Genomic DNA, 17,538 nt, shown 5'->3' on the forward strand with positions numbered 1-17,538 from the left:
TAAGTGTTGTGTAGTCTCAAACTGTCAAAAGCAGGAGGATCAGAGCTTGGTCTCGAGGAAGCCCAACCAGTGGCCAAGATCCTCGGTGGTGCCGCTTACGGAGTGCTGAAACTGTGGTGCAGCTGATCTGAAGAGCCTGTAGCTGCAACCAACCTCTGAATTCCTGCTGCAGAAGTCCTCGCTCTGTCCCCACGACTAAGGCACAGGAACCCAGGATCTGCATCACTGCAACCAGACAGAAGCCAGCTTGATATTTACTGTCCCTCAGAGGTGATAACTTTGTTTTTTATTATTGGTGGTAAAGGTTTTTGTCTAGACTTGTTTGGAAGATTTGAGTGCTCAGATGATCCGAGAACTATTTTAATTTTTTTTCCTTTTCTGCCACCTCGGAATCTACAAAGTGTACTAGTGATTTCTGATGCTTGTTAATCTGCTTAGAATCAAATGCTGTGTATATGGTCCAACATCCAGTGGTAACTACAGAGTATTGCATCTTGTCTTTCGAGGATTGAAGGGGGACGTCTGCATAGGTGTAACGTGTAGTGTACCCAAAATCCCTCGCGTGCCGAGGTCCCTCGGCTTGTTTTTTTCCACCCAGATTACTGCGGTGCTCTTACATAGAGATGGCGTTATTGTCATTATCGAATTTGGCGTTATTCCCATTAAGTCACTTTGACTGTTGAAACCTGTGAAACAACGGAGAAGACTGCTGTGGACTTTCGACGCCTGTTGATCCTGCTGTCGAGCAGCGGAGAGCTGCAGAGAGGTACCTTGGCCTTTCCTCCTGGCCTTCGCGCCTCTGCAGCGATATGTTTTTATGAAGCCCTTAGGACAGTTTTACTAAAGTCCAACTAACAGTTGACAGCTGTGGCTTGTATGCCTTTCATTTAGGGAGTCTAACTTTGTTTATTTTTTTCTTTGCTTTCAGATAAAGGACACTGGTGCTAACCTTGCCATTTGCCAGTGGGGCTTTGATGACGAGGCAAACCATTTACTGCTCCAGAATGAGCTGCCTGCTGTTCGTTGGGTTGGAGGGCCAGAAATCGAGGTAATAAAATCACTTGGGCTGTGACTAAATGTATGTTTTTACATGTGTTGGATTTTGGGTTCACTGTTTGGAGTCAGACAAACCCCATAGGCATCTGCATTTTGTATGGTGGCACGCAACACTTTTAGTGCAGTGTCGCAGATGAATCCTTTAGATTTCTCCTAAGGTTTAAATACCTTTTCTTGTGTGAACTACTGTTACCAACAATAGTAAAGTGAAATTGACTTTACATACCTTTCTCTTTGTAGGTGCAACACACCCCATTTAATGAGTGCTGGGGAGTTACTTAGTAGCCCATGTTCCTACATTCTCATGTAACATTTGTGTTACAGTCAATACTTTAAATGGCTGGTGGCAGTGGTTTAATTTGTCCTACCCTTGTACTTTTCTACTGCAGGCTTAACCCTCAACTGCAGTCCAGCCCCCATGGGAGACCATTTTGTCAATATGTCCCCGGTTGTCTTTTTTCACCTTTTCTGTTTGAGGTCTAGCTTGCGTTTTACTCTTCAAGTCCTTTGGTAGTTTTACCTTTGGCGGGCTTCAGCCCTGAAGCCAGCCTCTTGCTCCTTTGTGCCTAGAAAGGCAGGATGTGAGGAAGGTTGACAAAACTCCCCTGTCAATTGTCTCTAGGAATGCCTGAAAGCAACCAATCCCGATTGGCTGGCTTTCCTTTGCCACCCTGCTGTGATTCACAGTCCAGGCTGTGCATGAATGGGAGAAACCTGCTTAAACGGCAAGGATTTTGGGACTAGAGGCACAGTCGACCACTGGGAGAAACACCTGGTGAAGAAATCGTGAATGAAGCTTGCTGCATCCTCCTGGACCCTTGAATTGTGCTTCTGTGCTGAAACTCCCTTTTCTAATCGACAAGAAGCGGCGACTTCTTGAGTTAGTGGGACCAACTAACCCCGAGACCAACTCCACTGGACAACCTTCCCCGACTGGCTGTACTTCTTTGCTGCTGCAGGAACAGAGTTCCAGGGTTCGAGAAATGCATGGTCCAGTGCAACGTCTGAAATGTGGCGAGAAGCTCCATGAGTCTTCCAAGGACCCTCCAGAAGCAGGACGACCTGAGCCCCCTCACCAGGACCTTCACGATGCTTACTTTCATGTGCTCATCCATCTCAAACACAGTGAGAACCGTGAACCTCCAGGTACTCAGTTCTGGGTTCTGCCATTTGAGCTGACCTCTGCCCTGAGGATTTTCACCAAGCTGATGACGGTAGTGGCGGCGAGTCACAGGAGAAGGGTGGGGTATTGGATTCACGTCTGCCCTTACCTGGATGATTGGCTAATCAGGGAACAAGCCCAGGAACATCTGGCCATGACCTGCCACTTCTTACAGACTGGGCTTCTCTCTCAATGACAAGCATTCACAAATGATTCCAAGCCAAAGACTCCAATTCATCGGAGCAGTCCTGGATACTTCCTCTGGGAAACCCTTGCCTCCGAGAAGAGAGCTCACCACATTCTGCAGATGGTAAAGTTTCAAAATGCCCAACATCTGCCGTCATTCGATTTTCTAAGGTTGCAATTTCTGGTGCCAGAGGCCAGATTGCGGATGAGATCCTTAAAGTGGGCCCTCCGGACTCAATGGTCCCAGTTTTCAGGGGATAGGTCGGATCTTTTGCAAGTCCCGACCAGGGTGACACAAGATCAGCAATGGTGGGCTTGCAAGGAAAATATCCTTGAGGGAGAATCTTTTTGGCAACCATGGCCCGAGATTACGGTAGTGACGGACGCCTCACTCACGGAGTGGGGAGCCCACACCAACAAACTGACAATCAGCGGTCGTTGGTCTCCATCGGAGCCCAAACTACACATCAACCTCAGCTATTGGAGCTGAGAGCAATCAGACTAGAGCTGAAGGCCTATCTGCCCTCTGTACGGGGAAAGAACATCCTGATAACAGTGGCCATGTACTATCTACAAGAGAGTAGGGTCACTACCACAGTGCAGAGAAGGACTCTCTAATGGCAATTCACCTAGCCGGAGAGGGCAGAACACAGCGGCGGACGCTCTGAGCAGGCAGAGCACAGTAGCCCACGAATGGGAACTAGCTCAGGAAGTCCATCAAGAGATCTTTGCCCTTTGGGGAACCCCGCAAGTGGATCTGTTTACGACTGGTGCCAACCGGAAGTGCGACCTGTATGATATGGCATTTGTAACGCGCCTATACACAAGTGTTTCAAGGCGTGACGAGGCAGGGAGGGGGGAATGGGGGGAGGACAGACCACGATCCTACTAGGCCAGGTGTCATTCAGACCGCGCAAGTGCAGGGGTAGGGGGAAGGGAAAAGTGCAGTACAAGGTAAGTAGAATAGAAATAAATAAATAGATAAATAAATAGGGCCAGCTGGTGGCAAGTGCAAGGTAAGTGCTGGGAAGGGGGGGGGCTGTAGGGATACAGAGACAGTCCCGCAGTGCAGGGGTTGCCAGGGAGGCAGTGCAAGTGGAGAGTGGCTGGGCCCAGGACCGAGGTCGGTGAGAGTGGCCAAGTTTCAGATTCAGTGCAGAATTTAGTGAAGAATTTAGCAGGGGAGAGAGGGAAAGCAGAAGCAAAGAGGAAGGTTTTGAGGTGCATTCCGGAGATGGTTCTCTTCAAGTTTCAGGGAGGCAGGAAGGCTGTTCCAGAGGGAGGCTCCTGCCGCGGAGAGAGATCTACCCCAGCTCGTTGCTTCGAGAAGCGACTGACTCTGAGGGAGTTGGAGACGGATGAGCGAAGGGCTCGGGAAGGAAGATATTTAGGAAGAGAGTTGCAGGTATTTAGGCCCCAGGCCCCAGAAGGCCTTGTGGACAATGCAGAGGGTTTTGAACTTAATCCTCGCAGCCACTGGGAGGCAGTGTAGAGCTTTCAGTCCTGGAGAGATACGGTCCCTGGGCTTGAGGCCAAGGACAAGTCTCGCAGTTCTGTTCTGGATGAGTTGCAGAGGGCGGAGAGTGGAGGCAGGCAGATTAAGATAGACTGTTACAGTAGTCCAGCTTCGAGAGAACCAGGGCTCGGGAGACAGTGAGCTTCTGGGGGAAGGAGAGGAAGGGAAGAATACCTCTAAGGAGGTGCAGCTGGTAGTGTGACTTCTTAGAGATGTCAGATATATGAGGAGAGAAGGAGAGTGTGGAGTCAAAGATGACCCCAAGGTTTTTTGCCTTGCAGGTAGGAGCAGGAAGAGGCCCAAGAGAGGCTGGCCAGAGAGCTGCAGGGAAGGAGGGAGTGGGTGTGCCGATGAGTAGAATCTCAGTCTTACTAGCATTGAGGCGGAGGTCGTTGGCAGCACACCATTCCTGGATAGTAGACAGTCAGAGATGAGGGCAGGAGAAGAGGAGGCCGAGGGTAGCCTGAAAATGAGCTGGGTATCGTCCGCATAGCACAAAGTTGGGGAAGAGGGCGGCGATGCGGTGGGCAAGAAGTGCCAGATACTGGTTGAAAAGCCAGGGAGAGAGATTAGATCCCTGGGGAACACCACAGGTGGAGAAAAAGATGTCAGAGGAAGGACCCAAGTTGGACCTGGGAGGGTCGATTGGAAAGGAAAGGGGTCAGCCACGCCAGAGCTTGACCAGTGATACCCAGGTTATCGCGGAGACGGTTGAGCAGGATGGCATGGTTGACAGTGTCAAAGGCAGAAGAGAGATCGAGCAGAATGAGAACACACGGAGTGTTGGAGTCGAGGTTCAAGAGCAGGTCATCACGGATGTTCAGGAGAGCAGTTTCCGTGCTTCTGGCCGCTCTGAAGCCGGATTGGTGGTCATGAAGACTACCAACAGCTTCAGCATGGAGGTTAAGCTGGGAGATGGCCAGTTTCTCCAGGAGCTTGCCCAGGAAGGGAGTGATGGAGATTGGGCGATAGTTGGCCGGGCAGGAGGGGTCGGCAGAGGGTTTCTTAAGAGGGTGCACAAGGGAGTGCTTGAGGGGGGGATGGGAAGACTCCAGAGGCGAAGGAGAGGTTGCAAAAGTCAGCCAGGGCAGGAGCCAGGGAGTCGATGTGGTCCTTTGATAGTTTTGGAGGAACAGGGGTGAACCTGTTTAGACGAGACTTTCATAGATCGGACTTGTCTGGAAACTTCGTCAGCAGAGAAAAGGGGAAAGGCAGAGAAGGAGGGAGGAGGGGTGGCTGCAGAAGGGCCGGAAGAAGAGCAGGGAAGCGAGGGAGGGAGGGGATAGGAGGAGAGTGAGGACAGGATGTCCTGAGGTTTAGAGATGAAGTGAGGCCAGTGCAGTACAGAGGGCCTGGGAGGGGACAGGAGAGGTAGAGACTGCAGCAGGGGTGGCAAGCTCCTTGCAGATTTTAAAGAGTTCGGCCGAATTGTTAGATGCCGCAGAGATGCGGGCTTGGATAAGGGCTCTCTTCTTGGTGAGAACGGAGAGATGGTATTGCCTTTGGAGCAGGCGGCAGGCCAGTTTGTCAGAGGATGAACAAGAAGCACGCCATTTCCTCTCTGCCACCCTGCACTTGCGTTTTAGGGTGACGAGATCCGAATCATACCAGGAGTTACATTTGGCTTTGGGCTTCAGACGGATTCTCATGACAGGGGCAAGGATATCAAGAGTATCAGAAATAGCAGAGTGGAGCAAGGAGAGGGCTGTGTCAGGGTGGGAGTCAGCCGAAGGGGGAGGGGCGGGGGGGGGAGAAGGTGGCAGCGAAAGCCTCAACTGACACGCGCTTCATGGGTCGGATGACCGAGAAGGTGGGTGGCAATGATGAGGGTGGCTTGCAATGATGAGGGTGGCTTGGCCTGTGGGGTAGGGAGGTTGAGGTGGGAGGATAGGAGAAAGTGATCACTCCAGGAGAAAGGAGTGGAGAGAGGGACTGAGAGGGGAAGGTCAGAAGAGATCAGAGCATCAAGAGTGTGCCCTGCAGAATGAGTAGGCCCAGATGGGAGAATAGAGAGTGAGAGAGTCGCAGAGGTCACGAAAGAGTCCAGTGGGGGGGGACAGGAGGCATCTAGGTGGATGTTGAAGTCACCAAGAAGGAGGAGTTGAGTGGTAGTGGACAGGAGTGAGGAGGAGAGGTCAGCCCACTCAGAGAGGAAGGAGGAAATTTGACCAGGTGGCCGATAGATAGTAGCCATGGTAAGGGAATGGCTAGGAGAGAGTCGGCAGACAAGACATTCAAAAGAGGAGTAGGTTTGCGTAGGAGTGACAGTGGCAGGAATCCACTCAGGGAAGATAAGGGCAACCGCCCCCCCCCCTGCACAGTTGGTCCTGGGCACGGAGAGGATCTTGTAACCGTCAGGTAGGAGTGTGTCAAAGCTGGTGACTGGCTGTGAACCATGTCTCAGTGAGACCGAGGACGTCATGGTCCAGTTCCTCAAGAAGGTGACAGATATCAGAGGAATGCTTGATGGCAGAGCGAGAGTTAAGAGTGGCAATGTGGAGAAGGTTGCCATCCTTGAAGGACTTCCGGGGAGGGGTACAGATCAGAGGTACGCCCTGCAGAGGTGTAGAAGGAGCAAGAGGGGGCAGGGAGGGAGGGTAGAGGCAAGGTAGCCGAGGACAGAGGAGGGGGGACAGCAGGAGAGGAAGTTGATGAGGCGAGGGAAGCGTCTATCAAAGAGGTGAAGGTTGGCCTGAGGGCCTTGGACCAAGACGGTCCCATTAGCGTAGACATTAATGATGGCCTTAGAAGAGTGGAAGGGGGCCAAGAGAACATCCCAGCGGGTGCCACCATTAATGGGAGAAGAGGAAAAAGAGAGCACAGAGACCATATGAAGGGTCCATAGGTCAGGCGAAGGCACAAAAAAGAGGATGTCAGTGAGAGTTTCCTTAGAGCAGGCACTAGTGTAGGTGTCAGCGATAGGGAGGCCTGGGTTGGAGACCAGGATGTCCTTAAACTTTTTCCTACCAGATTTAGTGAGGAGAGCAGGATAGTCAATAGAGAAGCAGTTAGAGAAGATAGGCGAGATGGAGAGCACCATAGAGTAGGAGGGAGTGGGGGGGAAGACAGACGATGTGAGAGCCTGCAGACAGGAAGAGAGCGGCAAGCACAAGTTTACCACATTTAAGAACAGCAACAGTAATGCGTTTTAGGTACACAGTGGAGAGTCCACCTAAGTTTGAGAGTCCTGCGAGGGGAGAAAAACCCTAGTTTACCACATTTAAGAACAGCGACAGTAATGCGTTTTAGGTACACAGTGGAGAGTCCACCTAAGTTTGAGAGTCCTGCGAGGGGAGAAAAACCCTAGTTTACCCTTAGGTTGACCTGTACTGCTCAAGGGATTTTCCCCTAAGAGGAGCTCTAGGAGACGCGTTCGTGGACTGGGACTTTCCACTCCTGCACGCGTTTCCTCCAGTCCCTGTGATTCATCAAGTAATCAGGAGGTTAAAGTGCGGGAAATGCATAATCCTAATGGTACCGGGACCTTCTGGACATGTTCATCTGCCCTCCAATACGTCTTCCACAAAGAGGAACTTCCCTCGCGAGAGGAAGGTCGGGTTCTCCAGCCAGAGGTCAAGACACTCAGCCTTCGTGCATGGCTTCTGAGAGGCTGAGCTACAAGGATTGGGACCTTCCGGATGACCTAATTGGAGATTTTACTTTCAGCCAGAAGGCCAGCAACTAAATCTCTGTACCGTGTCGTTTGAACAAATTCAGTAACTGGTGCAGAGATGAGAATGTGGACCCTTTTCATTCAATGTAATATTACTACAATATTGTCTTTTCTTTTAAATTTGTCCAATTTGGTGCTCCAAGTTGGCACGATAAAATGTTATTTAGCTGCGCCACTAATGTGTTTGCTCCAATAACCTTTCAAGTACCTGTGTGGGATCTAAATGTATTCATTTCGAGTGGATTGTGTCCAACGTAGTCCTCATCTTAGATGTATTCCATCCAGCTTTGCTGCTCTTCGGAAATGTTTTCAGCAAAGGGCGCCGTGAGTCGATTCGATGGTCCCACAAAGGCCTCTGTCGAGGGTGACTTCATCAGGTGTAGAAGTAGCACGCGTGGCGCCCATTGGCCTCAGTTCCGTTTTTCCGCAGTTGCGTTGCTTCGGACATTCGGCGCGCCTTGAGTTCTGTGAAGAATATATTTATGAACAGAAAGAAATATGTCCTCGTCATCAACACCGACCCCGAGATCAGGTTTCAAGAAATGCAAGTCGTGCGGCTCAAAAATGTCGATCACGGACCCGCACCGCAAGTGTTTGTGGTGCCTCGGAGAAGGCCACGACGTGGAGGCCTGTTTGAAGTGTCAGGCGATGACGGGGAAGGCCTTGCGAGAAAGAGGAAAGCTACAGTTAGGTCGGAAGGATCGAAAAGCCCCTAGCGTCGAGTCGAGACCCCATGAGGAGAAATCTCCTAGACCCGAAAGGGATCCATCTAGATACCGAAGCGATTCTCATCGCTCGTCTATGTAAAAAAAAAAAATCGAAGAAATTACACCACAGGTCCACCTCGTCAGACGAGTGTCCGAAAAAAAAAGAAAAAAAAATGAAATGCCCCACGAAACATTAGTCTTCTGAAGAGTGGGAAGCATTCAGGGTCAAAATGATGGTGTTTGAGAAGGCAAAGCCTCGGTCTGCGCCTTCTTTGGAAGCCGGCCGGGAGCGTCCGACACTCGCGCGCCCTTGAGCCCGGGTGATCGTAAAAGGAAGTATGGGGAACCTTTCAGGAGTCGCCCGCTCGAGGTCACCGACGCCGTCCGAGACCTGTCACACCTCAAAGGGAAAATCGTCGAAGACTGCCTCAAAGCAGACCCTGTCGACGACCACAATGCCGTCGACTCCTTTATCGACGTCGAAACCCTCGGCGCCAAAGGCTCCAACCAAGCCAGGGCAGCCACAAAAAGAGAAGGAGAAAGTTACAAAGCATGTAATTTCTTCAGAGCCTGGTACTACACTTCTTCCTCCTCTTCCAGAGAAGGTTTTCAAGCTTGTCCCTAGGAAGGAGTTTTTCAAATCCTTGACCTCAATTTTTGAGGAATAGGAGAGCTCCGAGGAGGAAAATGTACCTTTTTGGATTGGAATATGGCACCCCAAATGTCCCAGAATGCTTGATCTCAGAGGAAAGAAGAATGGGGGATTTGGTGGAGTCTTTACATAATGCAAGTGGCATTGACACTTCTCCTGAGAATGACTTTGGTAGGCCAGATTCAGGAGAGCATGCCAGTCCATCTTACTGTCAGTTAATGACCAAGGTGGTAGATTACTTGGGATGGGCTAGACCACCAGCCCAATTCGTTCAAGATGATTTAAGACATATTGGACCATGGTCCCACTGAAGATCCAGTACTACCTTTTCATGTAGCCTTACAAAACAGGGTGGCCAAGAATTGGGAAACTCTGGATTCAATTCCTCCTGTAAATTCCCTCACATCAAAATACCGCCCAGCCAGTAGCGACCTCGGCTATATGTCAAAACATCCAACTCCCGAGAGTCTGGTCATATAGGCAGCCACAGCTTCCAACAAACTTGCGTACCCATCTATCCCTCCAGACAGGGACGATAAGCGTGTGGATGGTTGGGCCCGGAAGGTATTTTCAGCCGGGAGCATGGCATTAAAATCTGTCAACTCCACATGTCCCTTGGCAAAACTTTCGTACACTGTGGGAGTGCATCGCAATGGCGGCGGAGCACATACCAGAAGGGGAAGAAAGGGAAGGTTTCCTAGCCATCGTTGCAGATGGAAAGGAGGCCATGCAGTGTAAGCAGGTCCATGGGCACTAGCACGGTAATGCGCAGGTTTGCGTGGTTACGGAAGTCAGGTTTTGCACCGGACGTACAGAACCGCCTTCTGAACATGCCTTTTGACGGGTCTCACCTTTTTGGCAACAAGGCTGACGAGCGCCTTGAGAGGTTGCAGACTTCAAAAGCAGCGGCCAAATCTTTAGGAGCTGCTATTGGGCAACCTCAGCCTTTTCGTGCGCAAGGGAAATCGTGGAGGGGACGATCCTATCGTTATTACACCTCATATGGAAAGACGAGAGGAATGGCCAGTCAAAGGGCCCAAAGAAAGGCCACTCGTGGTGGACGAGGAAAACGTGCTAAGCCAGCTGCAGCCTCTTTGCCATCAGCGGCTGCAACATCCACCACAAAACCACTTTGAGGACTTGCACCACAAAACACCTGTAGGAGGCAGGCTGTCGCAGCATCTGCAAGAATGGCGAGCCATTACTTCAGATGTTTGGGCTCTAGAAATAATAGCCCAAGGCTACTGCCTTCCTTTTCTAAAGCAACCTCAAAGCAATGCACCAGGGAGACGCCCGTTGAAGTTTTCAAACCCGCTCCTACAGCAGGAAGTTCTAACCCTGCTGGGGAAAGGTGCTATAGAACCAGTACCTGCAGCGGAGAGGAACGGATGGTACTCCCTGTATTTTTTTGATCCCCGAAAAGGACGGAGGACTGAGACCCATCTTGGACTTAAGAAACTTGAACAAGTTCCTCAGGAAAGACAAATTCAAGATGGTTACCCTTTCTCAGATCCTTCAGGCCCTTCAACTCCAGGACTGGTTGGTGTCATTGGACCTCCAGGATGCTTATTTTCATGTGCCGATTCATCTCAAACGCAGAAAATACCTGAGGTTCGTAGTTGGCGACTCACTATCTGTTTCGAGTCCTGCCATTCGGTTTGACCTCCGCCCCGAGGGTCTTCACCAAGTTAATGGTAGTGGTGGCAGCGCACCTCAGGAGAGGGGGGGATTCATGTCTACCCCTACCTGGACGATTGGTTGATCAGAGCGTGCTCTGCCGAGCAAGCACTGGATCATCTGAAAGTCACCTGCCACTTCCTCCACAAACTGGGCTTCTCCCTCAATTTCAAGAAGTCTCAAATGACACCTTCCCAACAGCTTCAGTACATAGGAGCTGTACTAGACACATCCTTGGGGAAAGAGCTTGCCTCCCAAGACGAGGGCTCAAGACATTCTTCAGATGGTTTCCAAATTCCCCAAAATCTCCAGGCTTACGACTTTTTAAGATTGCTCGGCCTCATGGCATCCTGCATCTTTCTGATGCCAGAGGCACGCTTGAGGATGAGATCCCTTCAATGGGCCCTAAAGACTCGGTGGTCCCAGTTCTCGGGTCAAATGACGGATCTTCAGATTCCGAAGAAGGTCAGACAAGACCACCTACGGTGGACCTGTACAGAGAACATCCTAAAAGGAGAATCTTTTTGGCAACCATGGCCAGAGATCACAGTAGTGACGGACGCCTCACTCCTGGGGTGGGGCGATCATGCCACCGATTTGACAATCAACGGTCGTTGGTCTCCAGCGGAGTCCAAACTACATATCAACCTTTTAGAGCTGAGGGCAATCAGACTAGCGCTGAAGGCCTTCCTGCCATCTGTCAGGGGAAAGAATCTCCTGATAATGACAATCATGCACTAAACAAAAGAGGTGGTGTGGGGTCACTACCCCTGTGCAGAGAGGCAATGCAGCTCTGGTATTGGGCAATTCAGGAGGGAATCTCTTTAACGGCAATTCATCTAGCCGAGGAAGAGAATATGACGGCAGATGCTCTGAGCAGGCAGAGCACGGTGTCCCACGAATGGGAACTGGCTCAGGAAGTTATTCAAGAGATCTTTGCCCTTTGGGGAACCCCTCAGGTAGACCTATTCGCAACCAGTACCAACTGAAAATGTGAAAGGTATTGCTCAAGGGAATTTCCCCCGAGAGGAGCCCTGAGGGACACGTTCGTGGTGGATTGGAATTTCCCACTATTGTACGCGTTCCCTCAGATTCCCTTCATTCCTCAGGTCATCAGGAGGCTGAGACGCTTCGGGAACCCCATGATCTTAATTGCCCCGGATTGTGGCAGGAGAACGTGGTATCCGGACCTTCTAGATGTCATCTGTCCTCCAGTATGTCTTCCTCAGAGAACCTTCTCTCTCAAATGGGTCAGGTTCTCCACCCAGAGGTCAGAACACTCAGCCTTCATGCTTGGTATCTGAAAGGCTAAGATACAGAGATTGGAACCTTCCAGATGTTATGGAGGTGTTGCTTTCGGCAAGAAGGCCAGCAACAAATTCTCTATACCGTTGCCGTTGGAAAAAGTTTTGCAACTGGTGCAGGGAAAAGAATGTCGATCCTTTTCTATGTTCTATTCCGGAAGTACTATCTTTCCTTCTGACCCTAGCACATAGAGGTCTGAATATCGGAACAATAAAAGGTTACCCTGCAGCACTTTCCATTTTCAAGCGCTCATCAGAAGAATGCTCCTACTTCAAAATTCCTTTGAGGTCTCACTAATGTGTTTCCTCCTCACCCATTTCAAGTACCGATTTGGGATCTAAATTTAGTCCTAAAATTCTTAATGTGTGCCCCTTTTGAGCCTATGCACACGTGTCCATTAAGATTACCAACATGAAAAACTGCCTTTTTAGTTGCTCTAACATCGGCAAGAAGAGTGAGCGAATTGCAGGCACTGTCTTCTGGACCACCCTATACTGTGTTCCATAAGGACAGGGTTGTATTGAGGGTTAAACCATCATATTTACCAAAAGTAATATCTGATTTTCATTTGTCAGAAAATTGTTTACCTTCATTCTATCCTCCACCTCATCCTTCTAAGGAGGAAGAAAGATTACACAGACTGGATCCAAAAAGAGCTTTAAGCTTTTATATCTCTAGACTTTCTAGGCTTAGAGTGGACAACCAGTTGTTTATAGGCTACACAGGAAGGAAACTGGGTCAATCGGTAACTAAACAGACAATTTCACGCTGGATTGTACTTTGCATTTCAGAATGCTACAGACTAGCACAAAAAGACCCACAAGAAGGGTTGAGGGCTCATTCCACCAGAGGCATCGCTTCTTCCACGGCCCTTCAAAGAGGTGTCCCAATAAGGTCCATTTGCGAAGCAGCAACTTGGTCTCCACTTCACAGCTTCTCAAAATTCTATAGCCTGGATGCTTCCCAGTCTAGGGAGCTGACATTTGGAAAAGCAGTGCTTTATTCCGCCATCTAAAGGCATTGATATATATATATTTTTTTTATTATCTATCTAACCCCTCCTCCGGAGAAAGTAACCAAATACTGCTTTGGGAGTCTATCTAAAATGAGGAATATATTGGAGGCCACAATCTACTCGAAGAACAAATTACTTAACCAACTGGTAACGTTCTTTCGATTGGATGTTCTTCCAACGTATTCCTCATCGCCCTCCCAACCTACCCCTCTGTAGATTTTTCTGGGTTATTGCCATCTCTCGCGAGGCTGATACCGGCGCAATCTACACAGTACAAGATAACAGGCAAAAAAAGGGGGGGACGACAGAACTGAGGCCAACGGGCGCCGCGCATGCTACTTATACACCCGATGAGGGACCATTGACTCGACGACATCGACGCACGGCGTCCTCTGCCGAAAACACTCGTGTATAGGCGCGTTATATCGTATATCGCGGCTGGCAAAATTCTTTCAGTTTGTCCAGCTTTTTGTGTGATACACTGGCCGTAAATTAGGGCTGGCAGTGACCAAACACACGTTGTCCAGATGGATAATTTTAGCTATAACAATGTTCTAGATTGGCTGGGAAAGATCCTCCAGATGGGCTGATGGCTCATTCAATCAGGTGCATGGCGACTTCAACAGCTCTTTAGAGAGGTGTCCCTATACAAGATATTTGTGCAGCGGCCACTTGGTCATCCATGCACACATTTGTAAAGCACTACTCCCTTGACGCAACTTCCTCACGGACGTTTCTTTGCAAACTCAGTACTTCATTCTGTACATGATTAATATTAATGGTACTCCCGCCTCCTATTTAAATTGCTTTGGGAGCCTATCTAAGGTGAGGAATACATGGGAGGACACAATCCATTCGAAAGAACAAGTTACTTACCAACTGTAACATTCTTTCGATTGGATGTTCCTCCCATGTATTCCTCATCGACCCTCCCAGCCTACCCCACACTACAGTTTACATGTTTTACACTCGAAGTTCCTTTTAGAAATTTTGGTCAATAAATTGACTACAATATATGAAAAACAGAACTGAGGCCAACGGGCGTGGCTCGAGCCATTTATACTGCAGATGGCGTCAACGGATACCGCCAAGGGACATTGACGCTGCAGACTAGAGCAGTGCGCCCTCTGGAGAAAATGTTTTTCTAAGCAGCAAAGCTGAAGGTAAGGATATATCTAAGATGAGGAATACGTGGGAGGAACATCCAATCGAAAGAAAGTTAGTTGGTTAGTAAGCTGTTCTTCTAAGGTAAGTAAGAATTTATTTTTAGGATCACACCAAAGCTATTCAGGGAAAGCACAGCCCAGGGTTAGAAGTTTAGAAGCGCAGCAGCTATTCAAGCCGAGTAAGACCTATATACTTTCCGAGGGGCTGCCAGCAACTCGGACATTTGACTCGCTCTCCATAAAGGAGAGCAGGGAAAGCAAAATGCGATGGTGTACTTTAATAAAGACACAATGTATTTCAAGGTATACCCTATTGGTAATATTTTACACTTCAGCTAAGGATAATAAAATGGTAACAATGCTTATTTTTAGAAGGTGGGGAAACGCCATTCAAAGTGAGTAAAACTGGTATACTGTTACATGTTACTCCACTGTTTACTAGTGGTGGCTTGCACTATCAATTGTTACAATGTTAATGTTGATGGACATTTGTACCGTGCACTATCACCACAGGAGTGGTCCCCTCGAGCGGCTCTGAAAAGGAAAGGGGCCGGGGGGGGGGTGAGTTAGTGCGAACCAGTGGAAAAAGTGCAAGAGGGCAATGATGTGCTTTTGGCGGCTTCAGTTCGGTTATCACTGTTTGCTGTGCTTGGGTGTGCGTTTAGGTTCGTAGCCGTTCTGTTGTGCGGGGCTATGTGTGAATTATTTTGCTGTTGCAGTTTGGCAGAATTGCATGGAGTACCCCCTGGGACCACCATACAGGACTACAGGTGTAAGCAAAAACCAACTTGTGTTTTTAAGTCTGTACTACAGTTTGTGGTAGCCAGCTGAGCAGCCAGGCTTGTCTCAAGAGGGAATATAAGCAGTACAAGAGGTTAGACAGAGGTCTTACAATCACAGTGGTTCAAGTAGACACTTAAACTCAAGGTTTCTTGGTAAAACACTTTTAATTTATCACAAACATTTAGAAAACATTCACTAGGAGGCAACTTAATTATACACACTTCAAAATCAAACCATTAAGTTCTGAAAATATTAGGCTCCCCTGAAATAGGAGCAAAATGGCATTTCAGTTACTTTCGTTGGGAGTAAAAAAGGCACAAGTTAGCAGAATAGATCACAAATACTTTCTTAGGCAGTGCAAATAATTTTAGTTCACTAGAGGACTCTATTCAGTTCAATAGACATAGGCCAAAGTCAATGGACTAGTGTCTTGGATAGTAAAGAGCAGTTCTTGAAGTAAACAGTAAAGTCTTTGCAAAAGTTAGTTTGTACAAAAAAAAATCATATGTTGGGGTCACAAGATGATTAGGCCTGCAAGTTGGGAAAGTTCCAAAAGCTTTCGCCGCGAGAGAGGCGTTCGCTTAATCGGGTTGGCACAGTAACTTAATATGAAACAAAAGATGCAGCTGAAGACAGTTCCTGCAGATCTCACTGTTCCTGAGCCTCAGCCGTGGGGACAAGGGGGTGGATGTCGGAGGACTCCTGCACGGGATCGTTGGAAAACGCGGACAAAAAAGGAGTAACTTCAGTTCGAGTAGCTGTAATTCAAGCACACAAGCTGGTGTCCCCGCCCACCCCCTGGTTAATCCTAACCAGCTCCGAGAATGGTATCCAGGTGGCTTATGAGTTGATTGGTCCCACCAACTCAAAGGAAGAAGTTTTCCTTGAAGGGGCTTCTGTCGAGATGAACTTAGCAATTCGGACCTGCAGCAGGGCTTCACCGGACAAAACAGTCCAGGAGTTGCAGCAGCCGTCCTCTTCCAGCTCTTCAGTTCTTTCTTTCCAGTGGTCTACTCTGCTTTCCAGTCCAAGAGACTCCTTTTAAACAGTTTTCTCCCTTACATTCCAGCCTAGTTGTCGCTCACCCAGCAGGGTGGCTGTCCTTGCCGGACAGTCAGCCAGCCAAACACGCCAGAGTGCATTTGGGTCTTCTAGGAGACTAAGCACGGAGTTTCGGGCACCTCCCTCAATTCCTGCCAACCGTAGACACTCAGACGCCAGAGGCGGTCTTCAGTCCTGAAGCCCGCCAAAGGCATAGCAACAAAGGGACCAAACCTGGTTTGGCGTGCAGAGACACTATAAAGACCTTTCCAAAAAGAAATGATGAAAAAAAGACTGGGACATGTTTAAACAAAGGGGCTTAAGGCGGCATCTTGAAAAAACATGGCACCCGCGATTTTTAGCTACTGGTGTTCACGGTCGGGAAAAATCATGGTAGTTTGTAAAACCACTGCTACCGGCCATTTCGATAGAAAAGGGTAGCAGTTGACTGCTACATGAGTTTCTAGACAAAGGGATACTAGGTAACCCCTCCAGCACGCTATAGGAAGATATTGTGTGCTGGATCTAGGAATTTAAAGACTAGTAAAGTCAATGTAACCTTACATTCTCTGGGAAACGGTAGTTTATCCCAAAGAAGGTATTTAAACCTTTGGGAAATCTAAAGACATCCCTGTGTCACTGTACTGAGGGTGCTGTGTAACACATGAAAAGATGCCTATGGAGTTGGCTTGAAACTCCATAATCCAATAACACAAGAGTAAAACATTCATGACGGGGGTGGAAGGCTCACTCTTTCCAAGTAAAAAAAAAGTCCTCAAAATCCAGCGAAGTTGCTGCGGGGGGCGGGGGGGTGTCTCTTAAGGTGAAGGGAATTGGCTAATTTTTTAGAATTCTCCCCAACATTGTAGTGAAGTGTGCTGTTTGGTGTTTTTAGAGGTGTGGTTGTTTGGTTAGTGTTTGAGGTGGTGCAGAAGGGTGAGAATTTTAGTGGTTTGGTTGGTGGCATCGCTATCTAGATGTGGTGCATGCTACTCTCAATTCTCTCTAGATGCGTTGCAAACAAACATCCACAAGTGTTGGGGAGAATTCTCATTTCTGTGCAATGCCCTTCAACCTTAGAGACCCCAGCTATTTTGCTGGACTTTACAGCTTTTTAATTTTAACGCTGGAGTGAGTGAGCCCTTTGTGTCACTCTCCTGTGTTTTGACCTGATTTGGATTGTTTGAAACTCCATAGGCATCAACCTTTTATATGACGACACACAACACCTCCAGTGCACTGTCAGATAAATCCTTTAGATTTCTCCTAAGGCTTAAATACCTTTCCCTGTGTGAACTACCCTTACCAAGAATAGTAGTGAAATTGACTTAACTTTTTCTCTTTGTAGGTCCAGCACACCCCATCTTATGTGAAGTTACTGGTGGGGTTACCTAGTAGCCCCTTATCCTAATTTCTCATGTAATTTAGTTTGTTACCCTCACTACTTTAAATGACTTGTGGTAGTGGTTTAATTTTCCTACTATTGTGCTTTGCTAAGGCGAGTGTTTTGGGGTCTAGAGGCAGTCGACTACTGGGAGAAACATTTGATTAAGAAACCGCGAACAAAGCTTGCTGCATCCTCCTGGACCTTTGAATTGC

At 48.6% G+C, this 17,538-nt stretch overlaps 1 protein-coding gene across 1 annotated transcript in view; it reads left to right on the plus strand.

Annotated features, from left to right (window-relative positions):
* The window catches only part of CCT5 (chaperonin containing TCP1 subunit 5), a 120,208-nt gene that overhangs the window by 35,653 nt on the left and 67,017 nt on the right, over positions 1-17,538 (plus strand). The window contains exon 7 of the mRNA XM_069613732.1: positions 929-1,048. Within this exon, the coding sequence (XP_069469833.1) occupies positions 929-1,048 (120 nt within the window). The remainder of the gene's footprint in view (positions 1-928; positions 1,049-17,538) is intronic.

The sequence above is a fragment of the Ambystoma mexicanum genome, chromosome 5p (assembly GCF_040938575.1).
Source record: "Ambystoma mexicanum isolate Mex_15411 chromosome 5p, UKY_AmexF1_1, whole genome shotgun sequence".
NCBI classification, from domain to species: Eukaryota; Metazoa; Chordata; class Amphibia; order Caudata; family Ambystomatidae; genus Ambystoma; species Ambystoma mexicanum.